A 24,887-nucleotide genomic window follows, 5' to 3' on the forward strand; every position below is an offset into this window, starting at 1 on the left:
ACACATTGCATGACTCTAATCATCGACTCATGCCAAGGCACTTAAACTGACAAGAATGACAACTTAACCCTAGAGTGTGTAGAAGGAACTCATCCCATCTCCGATCAACTTGCCATTGGGATGAAGACACACTCAGACCAATGAGACTAGGCGAAGTCAATGTCTAGTACCTGTAATCCTGCAACCACCAATACCCACCAAACAATATATACGATAACATATATCATAAATGATTAGGCAAGTGAGAGATAATCGCAACGTCATATCATGCTCGTAATGAGTGATATGACGTTGTCTCTATCACAAATATAATAGTAAGATAGTCACGACAATCATAGCATAAACATATCCAATATAATAATGAAGTGGGTTTAGCACTATCAAGACACCATCCTAATCTCATAAACAATATAATCCATCCATGAATAATGATTGCATATAAATCATCCAATATAAATCCATCCATCATAATAGTCCAGATATGTCATCATCCACATAGGTCATCATTTATAAAATGTCCATATAAAATGTATTGCATCATCAATAAGCATCTGGGATATCAATAAAGTCATAAGTATCAATCAAAACATCATCAATGAGTCTAAACACATTTATCGATGCATAAATCAAAAGATGAATCAGGGAGGGACACTACAATGGACTCCTTCCTTATGGCAGTTGGGTTCGTTTGTTGCCATTTTGACCCAAATGTCTATATTTTGCAACAAGATAGTACCCTCACTTTTTTGGTTCTCTATGTTGATGATATGTTGATCACATGGAGTCACTCATACACTATTCCGACAATGGAAAATGCTCTTCATGATCGTTTCTTGATGACCAACTTAGGCCTTTTGCACTACTTTTTGGGGATTGAGGTCACCCAATCTTCTTCATGGATATTACTTGCACAACCTAAGTATGCTCTTAATATGCTCTATAGATTTCACATGGCTGATTATAACCCTGCACCAACTCCATTTCTATCTGCCAAGGTCAAACTTGAAGCTAAGTGTTCTTCATCTTTGGTAGATGACACTTTATATCGACAATTTGTTGGTAGTCTCATATACTTGACTAACGCAAGAATTGTCATTTCATATGCTATAGGCATGGTCTCTTGATTCATGCAGGAGCCTCATGAGTCGCACTATAAAGCAACTAAGAGGATTCTTCACTACATTTAGGGTACTCACAACTATGGGATTCACTATGCAACAAGTGTGGATTTTGACTTGGTGGAATACACATATCCAGATCGGGCAGGCAATTCTCAGGATCACAAGTCTACTTCAGGATATTGCTTCTCTCTTGGTTTTGGTCTAGTTTGTTGGTTGAGCATGAAGCAGTCAACAATTGCTCTTTCATCTACAAAGGAGTAGTTAATGCTTCTACCGAGGCTATTTGGCTTTAGAACATTCTCATTGAGTTTGACATTTCTTTTTGGAAGCCAATAGTCATCTTTTGTGACAACTAGAGTGCCATACAAATCTCTCGCAATCTCATCCATCATCATTAGAGGACCAAACATATTGAGAGCCACATGCACTACATTCAAGGGATAATTCATAAGAAAATCATTGATACTAGGTACTATCCTACATCGTATTAGATTGCGGGCATCTTCACCAAACCATTCACCAAGAGCAAGTTCCTTCATTTGTGAGCTTTGCTGCCCCCCACCCCTCTCTCTCTCTATTTATGGGGGGGCCTTCTTCCCTAACTCGAGGGTAGGGGGGGGGCTTCTTTTCTTTGGAGGTGAATTCTTTATACATGGGTAACTAATATGGCCTAACTTGCCAGGACCCGTAGTCTTTTTACCTACCTAAGCTATGATTCACTTAATTAAGTTTGCTTAGGATTAATTAAGTGACTATTAATGTGAGTGGGTGCAAGGTGTCGACATCTTCCATGGGAGTTGTACTTGCCTTTTTTAGGCTATTGTGGTGGTCTCTTCCCATTGGTTGTATTTGCTACCTCCCCCCTCTCTCATTTCCTACATATACTCACTTCTAGCTAGTCTTTGTATTCCATTCCATTGCATTGTAATTGAATTCTACAGATTTTGCTCTTGCGTTCTCCTAATGCTATTTTGCTTCTTCAACATTTGCAATTTCTCTCTTGGAGGCTAACTATATGTTGTTATTTTGATCTTGTATCATTTACATTCACAATTTCATTTCTATTTGTTTGCACTACTTATTTTGGGCTATTCATCTTTTCAGATTCCGACACCATCAACATAATCACTTATCTTAAAACATAGAACCAAGCACCTTTAATTATTGCATTCACTTTTTGTACAATTATCACTTAAAGTTCCTATTTCTTGATATCTATGCCCATAGATTTAATTCGTTTAATTGATTTCTCAATGTCATTCACAACCACCTTTTGGTTGCTCTAGTTAAGTCAATAGCCAAGTCTTTTGGAAAGCCAAAGAAAGGCTTCATTAATACCATGTTGTTACAACTCAAACATGGCATCACAAAGATTGCTGAGATTTAAAGAAGGGAACATCGTAGACTATTGAAGAGAAATCAAGGTGAAAATAACAAATTACTTGAAGGTAATAAGAGGAATCCATATAAAGAAGCATGCATTACTCAAAAGGAGTGTGTGATAAAACACACAACAAACATGTCACCTAGTTGCCAAATAGTACTAATCTTTAGATTAGATAAAAGTGAATTAGGTGAGCCAAATAGTGGAGACTTACATTGAGGAACATATCCATGCCACAAAAAAGATCCAAAGACACACATTCGACTCAAGTCAAAACACATGTCTTGTACATGATCTAAAACATTACATTAATAAATATTTATCATTTTCAATCTCAAGATATCTAAATTTTAAAGTTATTAAAATAATTACTTTTTATCTTCAAATATAAAACTGAATACCTTTACTTTTATTTTACTTTCTACAGAATTAATACTTTTTGCATGCCTTCTTTTGCTAGCTATCTGCGGGTCCCAAAACCTCGTAGAGGTCATTAAAAACATTCATTCATTCATTTCTATTTTCTAATAACACATTTAAGAGCTGTGGGATTATTAATATTAATATTTAAATATAGAGAGAAAGAAAGAAAAGTATTGTAAAGGATTACCTTAATAAGGTTTTATAAGTGTCGTCCTCGCGGATCCAGTGTAGCCATCTAAAAGATGATAATTTAACGTTGGGCGCGAATAACGGGGCAAATGCAGCGGACCCAAGGCGCGCTACAGCTCTGGAAGTAGAGGCTCCTGTTTTGGGCTGTTTCAAATGTTGCTTCCCTTCAAACTCCTTAACCCTGGAGCAGGAGAACACATTAAACTAAGGTAATAACAGAAGTTGTTATGCCGTGGCTTTACAGGCAGAGAAAAGAAGCGAAACAGAGCAAGAAAAGAATACATATGCCATGGGTACGAGACTCGTAGCCAAACCTTTCATCCACACCCCATGCCACCATCATACACTGCTTGTATTATGTGGAAGGAAGGCCAATAAAAAGTCTAAGAGAAAGGTGCCTTCTCATTCAGCATTGCAGTTTTTTAATCTCTTAATTAAAATGATACATCTGTTTTGCTCAAGGTTCGTCAGAATTGGGAGTAATGGAGGTACCCTTTCTAGTTGCTCTGGCCTTTTATTTGGCTTTTTAAAGTTTTTTTCAGGATCTAGATTTAAGATTTTTTGTGACACACAAATTATTAACTAGCTGTAAAATTTGCTGACAAGACAAGTTTATAAGGATGTGATTTTAACTAAATTGCTCAATATGTGGAGGTAGCTAGGCTGTAAAATTCCACTTTTCCCCTGCTTTTGTTGTAAATTTGCTGGAAAACAAGTACATTTAGGTGTAATTTTGATTTGCCTGTAAAAGAAGTGTAGGTAAAGTTTAGGGTTAAAATAGACGAAATTGAAAATTTGAGTATCCAGTAGTTATCAGAAGCTCGAGAAAGTATACATAATTTGTGAAGTTAAACGAATGTGTCATTCTAGGGCTATTTTTTGGTCAAAGTCACCAGAGCTTCCACCTGGCTTCTTCCGTTGGGTTCCATGCGTTCAATATTCTACACAATTTTAACACTTTACCGAAGTCGTAGTGGACGTTTGGATTTACGACTTAGTTATGAAAGTCACCATGCATTTTACCACTTGAGCACTCAGCACCCTGCGAGTTGGATGCTGCATTTTGATTTTACCGAATTCTAATGCTTTATCGTGTAAATACCCCTACTGGAATTTCACCCAAATTTTCACCTTTCTCCTAGACTAATTTTGTCAAATAGTTGTTTGATGGCTTGCAGTATTGTTTTAGTTTTTGCAGTAGTATTGGTATGGGTTTGAGATAAGTTGAAGCAACTTCATGTTCAAATTATATATATATATATATATATATATAAACTGTCACTCTCATTATTACAATCCATACAATGTAACTTTCCCATACATAAATCCATATTTGCCAATAAATATTCATAATATCGTAGTTTAGAAGTAACAAGGAATTTATTATATAACTGCAACTGCTACAAGGAATTTAGTTTTATATATATATATATATACTGAACATAAATAAACTGCATTCACATTCAGAAAAGGGAAATACAATTTTCCGACCTTACAATGCGAATGCCCAGCTGTGGGTGAATATACAATGCTCAGAAATATCGACCAGCAAATAGATTTCATACATATTAATCAGACAGGAGTGTTGTTGTGCTCTGAAGTACAAACCAGCAAAGACTTAATAGAGTTTCTTGCATTGATATTGCCCTGGAAATTACATGACAAAATAATAATCTGCACGTATATATATATTACTGTGCAAGACAGCTGCAAATGAATGTCCAGATATCATATGTAACTCCCACATCCAAGAATGAGAACAACTACTGTAGCCATGGGTTCATGTACAATAGAGCATCCAGCAAAGCTCAAAACCATCCAATAAGGCTACGAATAGCAGAAATAGAAGGCACATCTGAGAGTATAGAGGTAGGCAGTGGCCAGGAAGATGGTTAGCCGAAGCCCGTACTCCATTTTTTTCTTTTCACGTCCCAAAGCTGAGCGTGTTCTCATCAGAATGTCCTCAATAAAGCCCACAAGTTGGACCAGCAACCATTCGCCTGAAACAAAGAGAGTAATGTGGTGACCAAGGGCAGCATTAAGACTGTTTTGGAGCTTGAGTCAATCCCTTTCCTTCCACGAACTGTCACTTTTTGTTCACTCCTTACCCTAGAAATGGTGGCCAGCAAAATATTTGTGGCAAGGAATAAACCACAACCTTGCAGATTTCCTTTACACGCCCTTCAACATTGCCTAACATTATAATTCTTTCATGTCACATAAAAATATAAATCAATAAACACTAAAAGGGCATCCCAAAATATCAATTGATATTAAAACCCTAAGCTCTAGAAATTTGTCTCTGCAAGAGACTTTACAAATTTAATTATCTAATGAGTCCATTGTGAGAACTCTGGAGGAAATCTCCAACAAACTAGCCAGGGTAGAATTGGTGCACCATCGAACCCAGTTACCCGTAGGGTTTTCGTCCTAGAATTTCAAGCTCTAAGCTCTCTAAAATCCACTGGAGAAATTAATCCAAGCATATCTCAAATGAGCCATCAACTGCTCATTTATAAGAATCGTGGAAGCTTTTTGAAAAAGCCTTTCAAATTCTCTCTCTTTTTAATATTTTAATTTAGCTCGAGAAATAATAAAATCGCTTTATTAAATTCTTATTTTAAATAATAATTAATAGTTAAATGAATGAGTTCCCTTTTATCGACTATAGGCTACAGGAATTAAATAGGCTAATAAGTCTACTAGGTCATTCTACGGAAACAGACTTTATAGTCCTCCCTTCCTCAAGCAATTGTAGATTAGGATGCTGAAGAATGTGGTCTCCCTCCAAGTGGCATCCTCCATGGGCAAGTCTCTCCATTTGATAAGATACTCCATGATCATCCCGATTCTCAATTTTCTTTCCTTAACTTTGAGAATCTCACTAAGTACCAAAGCCAATCTGTTGTCCTCATCCAAAGGAGGTAGCTCTGCTGAAGTAGTGATTCGTTGCCCTAGTGCCTTCTTAAGGCATGATACATGAAATACATTGTGGATCTTGCTATTCTCCAGTAGGTCAAACTCATATGCCACTTCCCCCACTTTTCGAACTAGCTTGTAGGGGCCATAGAATCATGGTTTTAATTTCTCTGCACCACTTTTATTCAAAGAAGACTGTCTGTAAGGCTGCGAACACAAGAAAACAAACTTCCCACCTCAAAGATACATTCAACCCTATGTATGTCTGCACACATCTTCTGCTGCTTTTGAGCACTCAGTAAGTTATCCTTCTTGTCTCTCCTGAATTCAATCCTTGGCTTTGGGAGTCTTGCTGTCACCAAAAGCCAAATCCAAGAATGACAAAGCATCATAACCATACAAGGCCCCGAAAGGAGTCATTCCTAGCAATGTTCTCCTAGATGCAATCACCTAATCCAAGTTTTCTGTTGACCTGCTGCATAGTTACACAAATATCCCTCAACCCGTTTGTTCACAATCTCTGTTTGTCCATCTGTTTGAGGGTGGTAACTCATGTTGGGGGTTAATTCAGTGCTAGCTAACTTGAATAGCTGTTGCGAGAAAGCATTGAGAAATCTGCTATCCTTGTCGCTGATTATGTTTCTTGGCAATCCATGAAGTTTGAACATCTCTTTGAAAAACAATTTTGTGATCTGTGGTGCCTTATACTTTGATGAGATGGCAAAGAAATGAGCAAACTTGGGTCAATTGATCAACTACCACAAAAATGCAATGTCTGCTCCGCACCTTTGGCAGACCAGCGATAAAATCCATGGATACACTCCCATTTTTTGTCATGTCCTTGCTAAACCCTAGGTCTGTCTCAATAAACCCTAGCCTTGTCGCTGATTATGTATGTCTCAATAAACCCTAGCCTAGGTCTGTCTCAATAAACCCTATCCTTGTCGCTGATTATGTTTCTTGGCAATCCATGAAGTTTGAACATCTCTTTGAAAAACAATTTTGCGATCTGTGGTGCCTTATACTTTGATGAGATGGCAAAGAAATGAGCAAACTTGGTCAATTGATCAACTACCACAAAAATGCAATCTCTGCTCTGCACCTTTAGCAGACCAGTGATAAAATCCATGGATGCACTTCCATTTTTTGTCATGTCCTTGATAAACCCTAGGTCTTTCTCAATAAACCCTAGCCATCTAAATGATAGAGCAACCTAGATAGATGTTGTAAGGAAAAATAAGAATAAATAAATAAAATACTCAAACCCAGGTGATTAATCAATGCCAGGCAGACCCCAAAAATAAAAATTGGTCTTATGGAATTTATGAATACCAGCTGACCCAGCATAAGTCATAATAAATATTTGGCAATAATTATTGAGGGCCGACCTAACAAGGGAGCATTTCCTCATTTTCAAGGGATGTGACCTTCCATTGTGAAGGTATAAAAAGAAGTGGAAGCCTCATTTGGAAGGGGGGGAAAGGGGAAGAAAAACAATTGGAGTAATGATCTGAGTTTATTAAGCAGGTATAAATATATCATTACAACATACATATGAATGTATTATTGATCAGATTTGAAAGAGAAAATATGCAGATGTGATAGGCTGCATAAGACCAGTGCAGCGGAGATTATTACTTTTTATAAAAAGCAACAATTGCATTTAAAGCAGCGATGTTATTTGTTAACAGCAGTGATTATAATTATCTTAAATCAGAGAATTAAAAGGCAGCAGTTTGTTAGTCAAATGGTAAACAGTTAGATTGTAAGGAGACACCACTTTAAGAAAGAGATGTGGCCATAACTCTTCACCACTTTAGAGGGATATATATATTGCAGATTGGCATTCAAGGAAGGGCATGAAGGGAGATGGAAGAGAATATCTGAGGCATTAAAAGCAGATTTAGGAGCAGACCTAAATCAGAATTATAAGAGAATCTAGAGGAATGATATGAACATTTAATCAAGCAATCAAGATAGTTCGAAGCAGTAGCAGCAATCAATAAGAAAGAACACATATACAGATCAGGTTAAGACCATTGTTGAGCAGCAAGTGCGAAATGGGATCGGGCGTACAATAGATCAGGTCTAAATTCATAAAATCAAACAGATAATAGCATTAATAATCATCTTTGTGGGCAAATTCTAGGGTAAATCCAGAAGGGGACATTACATTTTTGCTGTAGAATTGGAAATGGCTGAAGCAGACCAGCTAGAAAAGTGTGTTTTGACTTGTTTTGTTGACAAGTGATGCACTCTTTGACATGATGCAAGACATCATCTTTGAGGCCCTTCCATGAGAACCTCTCCCTGACCTGCCTATAAGTTTTGAAGTATCCAGGATGTCTTGCTAGAGGTGTATTGTGGATGGGTCTTAAAAATCTTCTCCTTCAGCTTAGAATCAGGGACCAAATAAATCCCGTCCTTGTAGTAAATGACATCTTCTACCACCTTATACTTGGCATCTTGAACCTTTCCATTCATCACTTTGCATTCAAACGTGTTTTTGAAGTACTCGACCAAAAGATGAGCCTTCCAATCAGTTGAAATCTCTGCTAGAAAACAAGTAGTGGATTGTTTGGAGAGAGCATCAGCAACAATATTCTTTTTGCTCTTATGATACTCTATATCGAAATCATATGCCTGCATCTTGCTAACCCACTTCTGTTGTCTCTCATTCAAGTCTTTGTGCTCGAAAAAATATTTTAGACTGTAATGGTCTGTCATGACCACAAATTTCCCACCAAGTATTGTCTCAACTTTGCCAACGCATGCATGGTGGCGAGTGTCTCCTTGTCATAGATGGAATAGAGTCTTTCTGTATCCCTTAGTTTTTATCTCTCATAGGCAATGGGGTGTCTATTCTGCTTTAAAACTGCTCCAATCCCCTCTCCCGAAGTGTCACACTGCGGCACAAAGGGTTGAGTAAAGTTTGGTAAGGTCAAAACTAGACAAGTGCTCATCACCTCCTTGAGTTTATCAAATGCCTGCTGTGATGCTCCTGTCTTAAATTTAGAAAGTTAACAAGCAATAAACAGTAGTGTGATCAAGGGTGGCAGCCTTGATGGCATTTTCAAGTAGTTAGGTGTTAGAAGACAATAATTTATACATAGTACTAATAGTTAGTTGTGTAGTTATATTATAACAATTGTAAAATAGAAAACATTGTGGATTCTCGTCTTATTCCATAAGACTTCACAATTTTCCTATCAGATCTCCATGAAGAGGCATAATAGATCAAGGTGTAATAAAGACAAGAAGTTGATATGTTATCCATGAGCATACAACACACCAAGCTACAGGATGTAAAGTATGATGACCTTAATCCATCTTACACACACATGGATCATGACCCTATCATTGCTCATCTTGATCAAATATGATCAACATATGCAATAAGGGATTCATAATCAGGTATGTTCATAAGATGATTCAACAGCACCATCAAGACAACATGGAGGATGATATGATCCATACTGAAACAGTGATAATACACAAGTACTCATAAAGGCCTCATCCATATTGGCATAACAATGAAGATAATGAGTAATGGACTCCATCACTATCAACAAAGGAAAGCATGTTAAGAAGCTGTTTACTATAAAGTTAATCATCGTGGCATCTCGATCTTACTTAAAGACAAACTACCCCGAAGATTAGAGACGATAGCTAGTCAACATATCAGATCGATCATACATGAAGCCAATGTAATTGATGATGATGAAAGGTACGAAGATATCAACTGCAGATCGATAACAATACGATTGATGATTAGTAATCAGTTGTCTGAGGCATTGAAAGGAAGTAATGACATCAATGAAGTCTAGACAATATCTTGTTAAGTATCGATGGATGACAAAAGACAGCGACTTGAATGATAATCAAAGGAAGGAGTTTACTAATCAAGTGATTAATCACAAACATTAACAAGGAAGGAGTTTACTAATCAAGTGATTAGTCACAAACATTAACAAGTTAGCAACTAAACTTAGGTTATGTGTATGGCAGTGATTTAGAGACAAATGCTAAGCAGTGATTATCATAACATGTGTGATCTAATAACAGCAATTAGACAGTGGGTAACAAATCAACATTAAGCATGAAGAGACATGATCTAACCGATCCCTCTATGTTAGGAAGAGTTGCAATTAAGAAACAGCATATCTCTAAAGCCATCAAGAGGTGCAATCCTGAAGCTCTTCGGGATTGCAAGGTGTAAGAAGACAATCAATCACACTCATTCAGGTCATCGATTTGGAAACTTATTTTTTTTCTCTTGTATCCTTTATTGGATCTTCTCACAGAGCATCAGCCCATTGGCATAATTCGGTTGCATAAATTAAGGGTATCAATCAGAGACAACACCATTGTTGCAAGTGTAAATCGACTACATCAGAAACGACATCATTACCATTGTTGCAAGTGCATATCGACCATATCTGAAACAGCATCATCATCATTGTTGCGAGTTTACATATTCAAATCTGAAGCAGCAACATATTGCTACAAGCAATATTAACATGATATATCCACATTGTATATATTTAAGGATTACAACCAGAAATAGCAATTCATTGCTGTAGGCTATTGGAAGACAAAAATAGCATATTATCCATTGTCAAATCAGTGAAGGCTAACATCAAGATCATCCTTGCATAATTGTATTAGTTCATATCAGATATAGCAGTGATCAACATTCAATATACATATATCATTTATGTATAAATCTTATCAATTGCATATTTTACACATACAAAGTGGTATCATAAATCATAATTCATAATGATATTTGAGACTTGAAGGAAAGAAGTCCCTTGCAAATGGTCTTTGCAAGTTAATTCTCCCTATTTTATAAGTTATAAAATGAGGGGACTTTACAAGCGGTATCAAAGCATTACATTTTGTGGTTATATTGCATTGTTTCTAAAACGGGACATTACACTTGCTGAGCCTTGTCTGTCCATTTGAAAGCTCCTTTCTTTGTGAGGTTTGTCAGAGTTTCTCCAAGCTGCTGAAACCCCTTAACAAACCTTCTTGTAGTAACTGCATAGCCCAAAAAAGCCCCCTAACTCAGTGAGTGTTCTTTGAGGTGGCAGATTAATGATTGCCTGAATCTTCTCTTGATGTACTTGAACTCCCTGAGCATTGATTATATAACCCAAGTATAAAATCTCTGTCATGTTGAATTCACATTTTAAAGCCTTGACATGTAATGACTGCGCCTCCATGATACTCAGTAACTTATCAAAATGTTTCAGATGCTCCTCCAATGTCGCACTGTAAATGAGTATGTCATCAAAGAATACTGGTAGGAACTTCCGCAACTGTTTGTTAAAGATGTGATTCATGCAGGATTTGAAAGTGGTAGGAGTGTTGGTCAACCCAAAGGGCATGACCGGGAACTCATATTGCCCATAATGACACTTGAAGGCTATTTGTGAGTATCTTTCTCTTCGATTTTGATTTGATGATACTTGGATCTGAGATCAATCTTTGAAAAATAAATTGCACCATGTAACTCATCCAAGAGCTTGTTGATCCTAGGAATGCGGTATCTGCTTTTAATTGTTTTCTTATTTAAGGCATGAGAGTGAATGCACATTCTCATGGTCCCATCCTTCTTCACCAGGACAATAGATGAAGCAAAGGGACTTGAGTTGGGTTTAACGTACCCCATTTACAACAATTTTCTTATTGGTTTTCTCAATTTCATCCTTGAAATTTTTCGAATGCCTGTAAGGAGTGGTAATAATAGGCTTAGAGCCTTCCTTCAATTCAATAGTGTGTTGAATTTCTCTGTCTGGAGGTCTCCCTAGGTGAATCCCACTAAATACCAAACTATGTTTGTCCAACTGTGTCTGAATGTTTGTCATAATGCTTAGGGTTGTCATTAGAAGTCTTAGTGGATATCAAACACTGGGCTGGCAAGCTAAGTTACCATGTCTCATAATGCCCTCCTTTCTCTTTGTTGAAATGATTTTGGGAGCACCATTGGACATACCCCTCAATACTACATTCTTGCCATCAACCCTGAATTTAAGCTCCATTGTTTGAAAGTTTGGAGAATATTTTTCTTGGGAATGTAACCATTGTATGCCCAAGATAGCATTATTATCCCCTAAGTCTACTGCATAAAAATCATCATTAACCATGTAATTAACCAATGTGATGCTCAACTGAGGTACCCACTGTAAACAAGCAATGTAATATCCATCTCCTACTTGTTGTGACCTAATTGCATATCACCCCATTCCAAATGGGCCCCCCTACTTTTTAGGCCCTCTTGGTCTTTTGGTTTTGGTTTGTTGGGTCTTTTCGCGGCAATCTCGTGAGTCTCCTTGGTTTGCAAGTGTTTTGGGGTCAATTTGGTTAAGTCTGCAAGTCGTTTGAATAAATTTGGCTAAGTCTGGAACTTGTTTTGTCTGTTTTAGGGTATTTCCCTTCAGACTTGAATTTGAGGCCTTTCCTTTATGGTTTTTGAGAAACTGAATGTTGGATTGGAATCAAGGCCCTTCAAGGAACCTGCTAGTGAAATTTGAACGTGTTCTGAGCAACTTTTTATTTTTAGAAAGTTCCTATTTTTTTAGGGATTTCACTGCCTCCCAAATTGTCTTTATTTCACAAAAAATCACTTACTATTTTTAGCAGTTTCTATTTTTAGGAAGAAGTGTCATCTCGTCTTGTTTTGCCCTAATCTTAACATTTGGAAGTACTTATTATTTATAGTAAGTCTATTTTTGGTAGGTTCTTCACAGGTAGGGCTCCTAGTATTGAAGACTAAACATTCTTGAAGAATTGTCTAAATTCGAAAAATAAAAAAAAGGCAGGCAGCTGATTGAAAAATGGCTAAGTGTGGAACTCATTCCAGAAGTGGAAAGCATTGAAGTCTGGTAGAGCAAAAATCCACGTCAATTCCAAAGATGGCACCTCGATCTGGAATGTGTTAAAAAATGGCTAAGTCAGGCGAGAAAGTCAAGAAAATCCTTCATCTTGACAAGGCAACCTGCAAATTAGGAAGGGGCGCCAAAATGAGGTCATGGAGGAAAATTCCTCCATGACAAAATTCCTTGGCATTGTGCTTTTGGCGCTCAAGAAGGAAAGTGGGCGCTAGTATGTGGTGGTGGAGGAATTTTCCCCCACCTCCAAAATTCCTTGACCATAGTGTTTTGGCGCCCAAGAGTTAGGTAGAGTGCCAAATAGAGGGTGTAGAGGAATTTTCCTCCACACCACGTTTTCCTGCACCATAGTGTTTTAGCGCCCAAGTTTGTGGTGGGGCACCAAATAGGGCTCATGGAGGAATTTTCCTCAAGGTGAATTCTTCCATCATATGGTTTTCACGCCCAAGGAGAAACTAGAGCGTCAAATGGAGGATATCATAGAAAAGTCAGTGATTGTCAAAAATCCTCCACAAATGAGTTTTAGCGCCCAAGTTGGACGGGGAGTGCTAGGAAAGGGGTATCAAGGAAAAGCAATTCAAAGTCAACATTCCTCCAATGCTTGTGTTTATCGCCCGTATGCATCAAAGCGTTGGACAAGGATAAGGAAGGAATTTTCCTTCGAAGGGTGAATTCTTCCATAGCATCAAAATTCCATGCCCAAGGATGGATTGAAGATAGAAATTCCAAGGCAAGGAAGGAGTCAAGGATAAAATTGAAAAGAAAATTCCCCTTGGGAAAAAAATTGAAAAATCCTCCTTCAGGCATGAAAATTCATCCGAAGTTCATGATGATGACAAAATTGGCTAAATGAGAGAATTTTCTCTCTCCTGAACCTTGGAACTCAAATTTGAAAAAAATCCTAAAAAATAGGAAATGTGGAAAATCAATGAAAAATCTCCTCCAAAACAAGGTGATTCCAAAAACCCGAGAAAATTCTTCCTAAATTAAATTTTCTCTCTCCAAGAGTTTTTATTCTCCAAGGGTTTCTTTCCAAGTGGATAGATAGTCAAAATCCGAAGCAAATCTTTCGAATATCCATTCAAAATTCAAAATGGAAAGATTGGCAAGTTGGCAACACAAAAAGAAGGAATATTCCAAGTTATGGCGCATGACTCAAGGAATTAAAGGAAATTTCCATTTTGAAACTCAACCATAATGGCGGGACCCGTTTGCATGGTAGGTTGAAGTGGAAACTATGACGCATTCTTAATGCAACTTGCTAAGTTTAGTCTCTCACCAAATTGGCAGTTTTGTGAGGAATTCTATATAAACTATCAAACACAATTCATTTCTCACGTGCGAATTAGAGGTTGCCAAATTCATTGCTTATGCCATTAATGAGCGAGATAATGGTGGTCCATTTTTTGACGAGGATCTTTTGACCGAATGACATAGTGGCATATTTATTTCAGGAATATTCGACTGGGTGGCGGCTAGGTCAACGCATGCCGAGGTAGTGGAGCATCTTCTTGCATGTAGCCGTCGCATTTATGACATTATGGCTGATTGTTGCATGCAGCTGTCACATTTAGAAGATGATGGGCATTTATGGCAGCATGGCGATTTTGCATGGGGAACATTCATTGCACGTTGGGCGAATTTGATGAAAATGGTGCATACAAGTGGGGATGTCATTTGGGGCATGTAGGAATTAATTCTACGTAGGCATAATGGGCATTTAATGAATATTCCCACCTTGTTGCACCATGTGTGGGAATCTTTTAGGGCAAACCCTAATTAGGGTTTTGCATGTAGCCAAGGCTTGAAGCCTATATAAAGGGGTGACCCTCCTCATTTGTAAGGGAGGAGAGATTGCTTTTGAGATTGTTTGCAGTGGAACCCTTGCTCATACCTTTTGGTAGTAGCTGATTGTTATTAACTTATAAGGTTAGTCTGAGCCTTTTATGTGGAAACTTAACTTTGATCATTGGGTGAACATTGTTCTTTGATGGTTTTTATTGGTGGTATGAAAAACTCCTGCACAACCTTTGAAGATTGCACCACCTTTGTGTAGTTGTACGAAGTTGGCGAAGCAAAGTGTGGTTGGTTTCACCCAAGCAATCGTCTCTTTGTTCCTAGAGTTAGCATAGCTTTTCTAGACCCTTTCCTTTTACTTTCTGCATATTTCAACCCAAAAATTCCAAAAAAGAGCTTCTCATTGGTAAATCATTCGTGACCAAATTCCTTGAAAGTTACAAAATTGTTTAAACCTTCAAGTGTGTGCAAGTCCCCTTGGATTACTGGCATATTGCATCAACTAACCGAGTCACGTCCATTGCATATAGGAACCTTGGAGTCGATTGTCTGAACTTACTGCAATCTTAGCATACAATCGTACTTTGATCAAAAGAGAGTAAAATGACCATCGGGCAACTTTTTATTATGTGTTAGGCGCTGTCAACACTACCATGACATTGAATCCCATAAATCCTCAGTTTGAATGCCCCTTTTAGTTACCAATGCAGAGTCTATAAAATTGTGAGTAGCCCCATTGTCTACTAAAACAATCATCTGCTGCCCCTGTAAGACTCCACGCAGTCAGTTTAACCTAGGTGTACCGGATAAAGTGGCAATAGTTCCACCCTTCACCCTCTTACGAGGCTGATCCGTATCTCTCAATTGCTTATCATCTGAGACATTGTGCTTGTTCCCCTGTATTTGTTTTGACTTCTATTCTTCCTCATTGTTAGATGCTATCTCAATATAATGCTCCTTTCCTTTCCCCAGATACCTGTGACTTGGTTCCCAAGCTTCCTTGCAGCTAAAACATATTTTCTTTTTGTCCAACTCACTAGGAACGTCCTCATCTAATTTGTCTTTCTTTGGCTGTGGAAAGGCTTTTTACCCTTATCCTTTTGAGATGAGAAACCTTTGGACTGAAATTTGTTCTTGGTAGTTGCAAATTCCATGTCTGTAGCCTTATAAATGGCTTACATAGTGTTTGGACTCTGAGCTTTTATCCATCCTCTCAAAGGATCTGGCAATTCATCCATGAATAGTACAATCAATCTTCTTTCTAATTCTGATATATTAGTGACCAAAATTGATAATCTCTGGAAATCAGCAATGTAGGTGTCCACTGAACCCCACCATTTAAACTGAGTCAACTCCTTAAAATGAAGTTCTGGTTCCTTCTATCAAATCTGTTAATGAGCTTCTCAGTGAACTCTGCATAAGAATTGATCTGATTATTTTCAAGAGTAATCATTCTGTGATGCCACAATTCATGAGCAGTACCATCCAAGTGAATAGAAGTATATTTGATGGCCTCATCTTCTAGCATGGTTTGAGCTGAAAGTAGGTGTCTAGTTTTTGCACCCGTCCTCTTGCTGTTGTCTTTCCAGACCCATAATAGTATGGAATGGTTAATATTCCAACCTTCCTTTTGTAAACCATTATTATGTGATCTTCCACCCTTTTGAGGTCTATGCTTTATCCTGAGATCCACATAGTCCCTGAAAGTCATCTCAGCCTGAAAATTTGCACCTGCATCCCTCCAATCTTACAAGAGCTGATCATGCAATTCATTTAGCGTGGGTTCGTGATTAGCTTGTGGTTGGACCCTTAGAGGAAAGTTGGGCATGTGTGGTCTTGAATTCACTGTTCTAGAACATTGATTTGTAATTCTATTATTTACTGAGTTGTCTCCTTGACCATTATTTCCATCATTGTTTCCACCACCATTGTTGTTACCCAAAATGTGTTGAGCCATCATGTTAACCATTTGAGCAATGTTCTGCTATAAGTCACACTGTTCCCTAGTTAAATCATTCAGCATGTCTCGTGTGCTAGGTTCCTCTCTACGCTCTCGATCTCGGTCCCCCATGTTTTAATTCACCTTTTTGAACACTGGTTATGGGGTTAATGTCATTTGTTCTACTGCTTGTGGGTAAATCCTGATGTAAACCAAGGATTCTTGAAATAGATTCTCCCTTGGGAACTTGGGGGGTCTTCCACTGAGTTTTTCTTTGTTCTCTGAAAAAGCATCTCCTTTGTCTTTTGCTCATAAGAAACACAGGCTGGCAGGGATTTGTCCTCTAGAATTTGAATATGTTAAGGGTTTTTGTCCTTGGATGCCCTAGATTGAACAATTGCTCAAATCTGAAAGTATTATGCAAATGATAGCTTGAATGATCCTCAACTGAAGATTGGCACCTTCTTGATGTACCTTTTCAAATTGGGCCCTTGGGTTCTAAATTCCCGCCGAGTATTTAAAAATGCTTTTAATTTTTAATTTTATTTATTTATTTTTTATTTTTCAAGTTTTAAAAAATACTTTTATTTTAAAACTAGTGTTTAAAAAACACCTTTAATTTTAATTTTAATAATATTTTTAAGTTGCCTTTAAAATTATAGATAATTGGGCCACCTTAAATAATATTATTAATTATTTCAATTCAAAAAAGGGGACATGACATCGTATCATGTGCATTGGGGGTTTGGATGCAGGGCACTGTCAATGTATTGCTGTGCTTTTACTACTTGCACTTAAATTGAATTCTGCATTTTATCCAATTTTAATAGGTTCATCAAGTCTCCTAGAAATTTGTCCCCATGGCTCCACGATGCAAGTCATGATGTTTTGATTACTTGAGCATGGCAATCAGTGAATTGGATTGTGCATATTGCTCCATTTTTATACTAAATTACTTTTTTTGTAGATTTTTACCTCTTGAATTCTTCCCCTTTGATAACTTAAATGCGCTTATCAATTCAGTCTTGAAAGATGCAGCTAAATAAGGTTGAAAAAGAATAAGTTGTTGTCCAGGATAGACAAGCTTTCATCACAGTAGAATTGAAGAACTAAGGGTCCTTTTCAAGCTGGATGAACTTTTAGCTTTCACACTGCACAAAAATAAATCATGAATGCAAACATTTCTTTCCAACTGTGTTGGCTTTATTATATCAATTTGGTTTAGTTGGAGAAGGGTGTAAGTAAAGGCGGCTTAAACTATGTTTATATCTGGTTATGATTTATCCATTAGGATTAGTCAAGATTAAAAAGATGGATCCTTTTCTGTGCGGATTGATTAGACTAGTGTGAAATAGGCTAATTTTCCTGGCACCCTAACCTAATCTGTTTACTATTTTCCAACTCTTCATGCATATATCTTTGATGAGCTTATAATTATCATGCACCTAGCCTTGTCATTGGTTGCTGGCTGAATTTTGTCTCTTGTACATTTTGATTTAGTTGTATTGAATATTTGAATTTCTCTGTCTGTTGAATCCCTTGGAGAGTCAAATTCATATGGGATCCTGAATTTGTGGCAAAATGATTAGTTTTAGTTAATAAACATTAGCAATGGTGTATCGGTTCTTTTCTTTTAATGGGTGTCTCCTTTTATTCCCAGCGTTGGTGTTTCTGAGGTCCGTTGCAAGAATTATTTTTGATGATCATTAGGTACATTGTAGAGTGCTCCTAATAATTGTTGGAATTTTTGCTGGTCACTCAGCAGTTGTAGCAGTTAGAAAATTCAGAATTTAGACTGCTATTGATAGTTTTTGCTTTTGTCAAGTTTAGTTTATTGTTAGATGGTTTTTTAAGTGAATAAAGCTGTTTTTTTCTTTCCTTTTCCCTTAGGTACTTTTTGTTATATTTTTAGGACTACAATACTTGTGGCTATATTACCTATTTTAAGTTGTTTTCTAAATATTTTATTCTGGGGGGCTGGATATTTTTTAGGTCCAATTTCGGTGTTTAAACCAATCTCAAAATAAGTAGATTGTGTGTGCTTATTTAATAGGTTATTTCTTAACCCTTATTAAAGTAATTAACGTATTATCTATGTAATGCCCCCATATTTTTTCCAGTGAACACTCATGAGTCATAGATTCATTTGTTAGCCATCTCCGCAGGTGAATTTAGTGGACAGGTGATGATTTTGGGTGCAAATTGTTTATACTTAGCCAAAACTGGGCTTGAATGGATTTATATCATATAAACTTTATAATATCATGTTATAAAGTTGCTTTTTCTAAAAATAGAAAAAGTTTATTTAAAAGATGATTTAAAAGTAACTTTATGAAAAATCACCTTGCACGCCCTCCTAGGATATTATGATATTTTAAAAAGTGGTCAAATGTTGTCATGATGAAATATACCCTCAAGGTAGGTGTGGGTTTTTGGAGGAGAAGATTCCAAATGAATATTAGAATCTTCTCTAGGGTTGGCACCAAGCTTGAGAAGGAGAATATAGCCACCCGTGAGAAGTCATTTTGGCATTGCATTGTTGTTATTTGGTAACGATTTGGCAGAGGTCTGGGAGCAGAATTGGGGACGAAAACCTCCAATTTCAGGTGATAGGACGTAGCCCCTCTCACCACACAGCATAGTGATCTACAAGGGAAGCTCTAATCAGGTCATTGGGGGCCAAATTCAGGAGCAATTTGATGTTTGCAACACATGCAAGGTTCAAATTTCCTGATCTGAGCAGATTATACATAAATTCCAGAAAGTTTGTCCACCATTCTAGCAGGCCGTACCATCCCTAGCTGGGCCGTACCATTCATTTTGCCTGGGAAGTTCAAATAAATAATTTGAGGGTTTTTAATTACTCTATTTGCTCTAGATTTCATTGTTGGTGATAAACAAGGGCAGATCCACAATTATTCCAGCTACATTGGTGTTGGAGCATGTTTTATGAGCATTCTATTGGGGAAAAGTGCCAGAATTCGGAACCCTTGCCTGGAGAATTTGTGGGTTATGCAGCATATATGCAGAAATTGTTTTTGGTAATTCTTTTTAGGTCAAATAAAACTCATTAGTGCTGTTAGTTCATCTTGGAAGCACCTATATCATCATTTCTTGCATTCCAGTCAAATAAAGAAGCTCAACTAGGCAAGCTCAGGACTCCTGGTATGCAAATTTGCACCTTGAGCAAAATAAATTGTCTCTCTTTCTCAAATTGCACTGCTGTAATAAAAATCAGAGTTCTGATTTTTCAATTTTCAGAATTAGTTTAGTTTTCTATTTGTATTGTATCTATTGTGCAACATTCGAAAAGTCAATAACATGCAAGTAATCTTCAAAATCTCTTCAAAACCCAAAACATCTACACGCTGGTCAAAGAATTTTATTTAAACAAACCTGTCAGATTGTGCCAATCAGCAGTTGGCATCTTTCAATCTAACAGTCATTTAGTTATTCTTTTAGTTAATTTCTGTTGTTTAGAATTTAGATAGTTTCTAATTTTCTGTTTACGATTGTTTCTTTTTTAGGAACCTCGTCTTGTAAATTCATTTATATGGAGTCTTTCCTCTCCATTTCTTAATATCGAATTTACCATTTCATCGTATTAGAGATGGTTAGATTTTTTTGGCGAATTTTTAACACAAAATTTCGTGGCAATCTTGGAAATGAATTTTTTCAGAAGTTTTTTGATTCCATTTTTTTTGAAATAAAATCAAAAGTTCATTCTTTGCAATTTTGAAGGATAATTTTCAAGGGTTTTTCTTTTGTCTGCATGAAACAAAATCGTGGATTTTTGTGGGTCTTTTTTTTCTAGCAGCACGACCTCTGAATTGTATGCCCATATTTTAATAATCGTGGGTTTCCACAAAACCTAGGGTTTGTGCCATACACCTAGGGTTTTGTTGGCAGCTTTTTTTTATAGAAGTGTTTTTTGAGATCTAAGTAGGGTTTTGCAACCCGTGGGCAGTATTGTTTTTTGATTGATTTTTTTAATAATAAAATTAGGGGTATTTTTTTTGATCGCCTCAAGATCTGTGCCTCGAGTTTCTTGTCAAGGTTTTGACTACAAAAATCAGCTTTATTTTCGAAGTTCACTATTGTTGAAGTTTTACCTCATTTTTCGTGCATTAGAAAGCGGGAGGGATGGTGTCATTGACCAACATCATGTTGGAAAGCAATCAATGCTTCGACAACAAGAATTGCAACACGTGGAAACAATGCATGCTCACTATCTTTGAATCCCGGTGTTTAGACCAGATTGTTCTAGGTAAGACTGCTCATCCCTCGGCAGCAGGAAAAGACCAAGACAAGTTTGATGAGCACAATTGGGAAGCGGTTATGCTCATTGAGTTGTTAGTCACTAGCGACATGCTTCCACAAGTGTCGTCTAGCAAGAAACGTGTGGAGATTCAGACGCATGGATCTCCATGAAATGTCAGACAAGAGCTGAGCATTGTTTTTGACGAATATGTTGTTTTCAATCATGATGGACAATAAGATGTCCTTGCAAGAGCATCTTATGAAGATCAAGGATATTTGCGATCAATTGGAGGCTATTGGTCGCATGATGGAAGAAGAGGATATGGTGGTTATCACGCTAAAAAGATTACCACAATTCTACGAACACTTCATTAAAACACTCAACATTACATCAACGAATGTTGACCTGAAGTTTGCTGACCTATGCAACAAGCTTCTGCAGTAGGATAGATGGAAACAACAGATTGGGAATAGCAATGAAACATCCATTGTAGAACAAGCGTTTATTGCCAAAGCCAAAGATAAAGGCGAAGGCAAAAGGCAATTGCTTTAAGCCAAAATCAAACCTAAGGACAACTCCAAGAAGGTTATCACATGCCATTATTGTGGTAAGCTTGGCCATATGAAGAAATGGTGCAAAAAACGATTAGCTAATGAGAAATCCAACCAGGGAGGGTCTCAGTAGAAGGCCCATGTTGCTGAGCATACTAAGCAGGAGGAGTCTGCCTGTTATGCATTTATGGCCATAAGACCAGCATACCATGTCAAATCATTTGCTTAGTACATTGATTCTGGAGCTTGTCAACATTTCACACATAGAAGAGATTGGTTCATGGAGTACAAGGCTTGCTCCGATTCTGTGATCTTTGGAGGAGGTGAAGAGTTTACGGTTGTTGGCAAGGGCAACGTTCAAATTACATCTGGGGGGAGAAATCTCATATTTCTCAACATATGCTATGTTCCAGGCATGGAGCTCAATCCGCTTTCTGTTAGTCAAAAGATGTGACACTATCCGAAGTTGGATATTGTCTTCAGTGCACACAAGTGCCACATTATTGATAAGGAGTCCAAGAAGACAATAACAGTTGGTCTTGAAGATCATGGATTGTATAGGCTGGTTGATACTAGAGAGTCTCAGAAGATTGCGATGGCTGTGAAGAGTTCTTCCATCAACACACTTTGGTATTAGTGGTATGGGCATCTCAACCTATCATATCTCTCTCTCAGTTGGTTCAAGAGAATTTGGTAGAGGGCTTACTTGAGATTTAGCAGCAGACACATGGTGTGTGCAGAGCTTGCCAAGCAGGGAAGCAACATCAAATTCCATTCTCAGATGGACAAGCTTGGAGAGCATTCAAGGTATTGTAGGTGGTTGATGCAGATGTTTGTGGACCAATGAATACGGCAACAATCACTGGTGTTAGGTATTTTCTTCTATTTGTTGATGATTTTAGTAGAAAAATGTGGGTGTTTTTTCTCAAAGCAAAATAATTTGTTTAATGAATTTCAAAAGTTCAAAGCCTTAGTTGAAAAAGAGTCAGGACATCAAATCATAACTCTTAGATCAAATAATGGGTGAATTCTGTTCCATTGAATTCATGAACTTCTGTGCTAAACACAATATCAAGCATCAACTTACACCCTATACCCCTCAAAAGAATGGTGTTGTTGAGTGGAGGAACCGAACCATAACAAAGATGGCTCGGTGTATGCTAGAAAACAAGAATGTGCGTAAAAAGTTTTGGGCTGAGGCAGTGTATACTGTAGTATACCTTATAAATTGGTCTCGCACTCATACCATTAAGAAGATGACTCCCAAGGAAGCTTCGTCTCAGAGGAAACTAGAAATCAACCACCTCAAGGTTTTTGGTTCAACAACATATGTTTGGATTCCCGATGCAAAGAGGACCAAATTGGATTCCAAAAGTTAGAAGTTGATGCTTACAAGCTAAAGTGACAATCATAAGGCCTATTGGTAAATTGTTATGGACACTGATCGTCTCACATTGAGTAGAGATGTGGTTTTAACGAAGAAGGTGGTTCCTTTCTACTCTCTTCTCCCATCTAGTGTCCTAAGATCAACCTCTGCAGACAAAAGATATAGGTGTTAGGCTTCCATTAGTTCTACTTGAAGGGAGGGATTTTGATGATTCTGAACTTGAATTTGTGGAATCTCCTAGCCATGACATTGTTCCACCAGACTTCCCTCAGGAAAACTTGTATCGACATTCAGATGATTTTATTCCAGGCAGCCTGAGTCATGTTGATACTCTTGATTTGGAAGTAGATGGTTTTTCTTTTCGGCCTAAGTGGTGGGAAAAGCTTATTGGTTATGTTCAGGATGATGAGCTTGTTGAGGGTAGATCTTCTAGAGGCAAGAGCAAGAAGAACACAGTCAATTTTTCTCTTATGGCCACCATTCAAAGTGTTTATGAGCCTAGACTTATTCAGAGGCAAAAGGTAATCCTGATTTGGAGGAAGAGGTCTACATGATGCAGCCTTAATGTTGTAGGAAAAGAGCACTAGATATGCAAACCGGTGAAGGCTCTTTATGACCTGAAGCAGGTCCCTAGGGCATGGTACATCAAGATTGATCAATATTTGGTTGAACAAGGCTTTTAGAGAAGTCCTTTGGATCCCAACGTGTATGTCAAGAGTAATGACATCATTTTTCTTGTCATCTATGTGAATGATATCATTGTTACTAGTAATGGAGCATAGTTGCTTGAGAAAATCAAATTGAATTTGAGTTAGGTGTTTGATATGACAAATTTGGGACTTCTACATTATTGTCTCAGTGTAGAGGTTTGGCAGATAGGTGGTGTTGTGACCTTTTCACACATCACCCCATTGCAAATGGGGACCCCCCGTTTTTTTTTGCTTTTTAGGGTTTTGCCTTGGTGTCGCAACTGCTAATCACCAATCTTTTTGCAATGAGGAGTTAGAGTTTTTAGAGTGGTCATCCAATTCAAATGGGGACATTATGCTCAGAATAGTGTTTGTACACCATCAAAGTGCTCAGAAGGCCCAAAGGATGAAAAATGCAACTGCTTAGGGTCAATTCTGACACCTTCCTATTTTTTATTTATTTATATTTTTTGTAGTTTGGGACCAATTTGAGAAGCAACTTTTTTGTTTGCTTTTTTCAGTTTTTTTGAAAGTTGACCTCAGATTGGGTCGCTTAGGTCATGGCAACAGAGTTTCTATCTTCAAAATAAAAAATTTGTGTCTCCAAGCATAAAAAGCAAGGAAAATTTCTAGATAGGGTGTCGATCCAAATGTTCCAAACAAACATGAATTGTTGGGCAAGAAAATTCATCCAATTGTTTATAATGGAGATGGCCATGTCTCAAGCTAATATGAAGTTCGCCTTGGCAAAGCTAGACAATGTCTTGGACAATGGCAAAGTTCGCCATGGCAAAAGTTGAAAATGTCTAAATCCAAGGAAATGTCCAAGAAAATGTCTAGCCAACTAGCAAGTCCGCTCAAGGTAGGAGTTTCCAACATCCAAGCCATCATGAAGTCCGCCTTCCCTTGGAAGAACGTCCAACACAAGTGCAAAGTCCGTTGAGGAAATTTTCAGAAAATTGGCTAAGTGTTGATACATTGGGGAGAAAAAATTCAGAAAATTGGCTATGATTCCTTGGAGAATAAAATTTCAAAATTTGGTTAAGTGTCAAGGAAATTCCCTAAGCAAGAAGCAAATCTGCCCAAGGAAGATGAAGGAAAATTTGGCTAAGTGTTGGTGGATTGAAAGAAAAGTTGAAAATGTGCAATCTATGATGAACTCCGCCAAGAAATGGGCAACAAAGTGTCCAAGACATGGTCAACTCCACCTAGCACTTGGTAAGAATGGCATGGAAAATGTGAAGTCCGCCATGCTATAAATTCAAAATGTCCAAACAATGCTCAACTCCGCCAAAGCCAAAATCAAGAAATGTCCAACCTATCCTCAAGTT

General features: G+C 37.5%; 1 protein-coding gene across 7 annotated transcripts in view; it reads left to right on the forward strand.

Annotated features, from left to right (window-relative positions):
• Positions 1-3,137: 3,137 nt before the first annotated feature.
• LOC131029071 (uncharacterized) overlaps positions 3,138-24,887 on the forward strand; it is a 180,024-nt gene continuing 158,274 nt past the window's right edge. For 3 of the 7 annotated variants that reach the window (XM_057959470.2, XM_057959469.2, XM_057959473.2), the window contains exon 1: positions 3,139-3,511. In XM_057959470.2, coding sequence (XP_057815453.2) covers positions 3,407-3,511 — 105 coding nt within the window. In that variant the 5' untranslated portion in view covers positions 3,139-3,406. Of the gene's footprint in view, positions 3,606-24,887 lie in introns of all 7 variants that reach the window. The other 4 variants (XM_057959471.2, XM_057959472.2, XM_057959474.2 and 1 more) reach the window with 3 other exon arrangements.

This window comes from Cryptomeria japonica, chromosome 3, assembly GCF_030272615.1.
Source record: "Cryptomeria japonica chromosome 3, Sugi_1.0, whole genome shotgun sequence".
NCBI classification, from domain to species: Eukaryota; Viridiplantae; Streptophyta; class Pinopsida; order Cupressales; family Cupressaceae; genus Cryptomeria; species Cryptomeria japonica.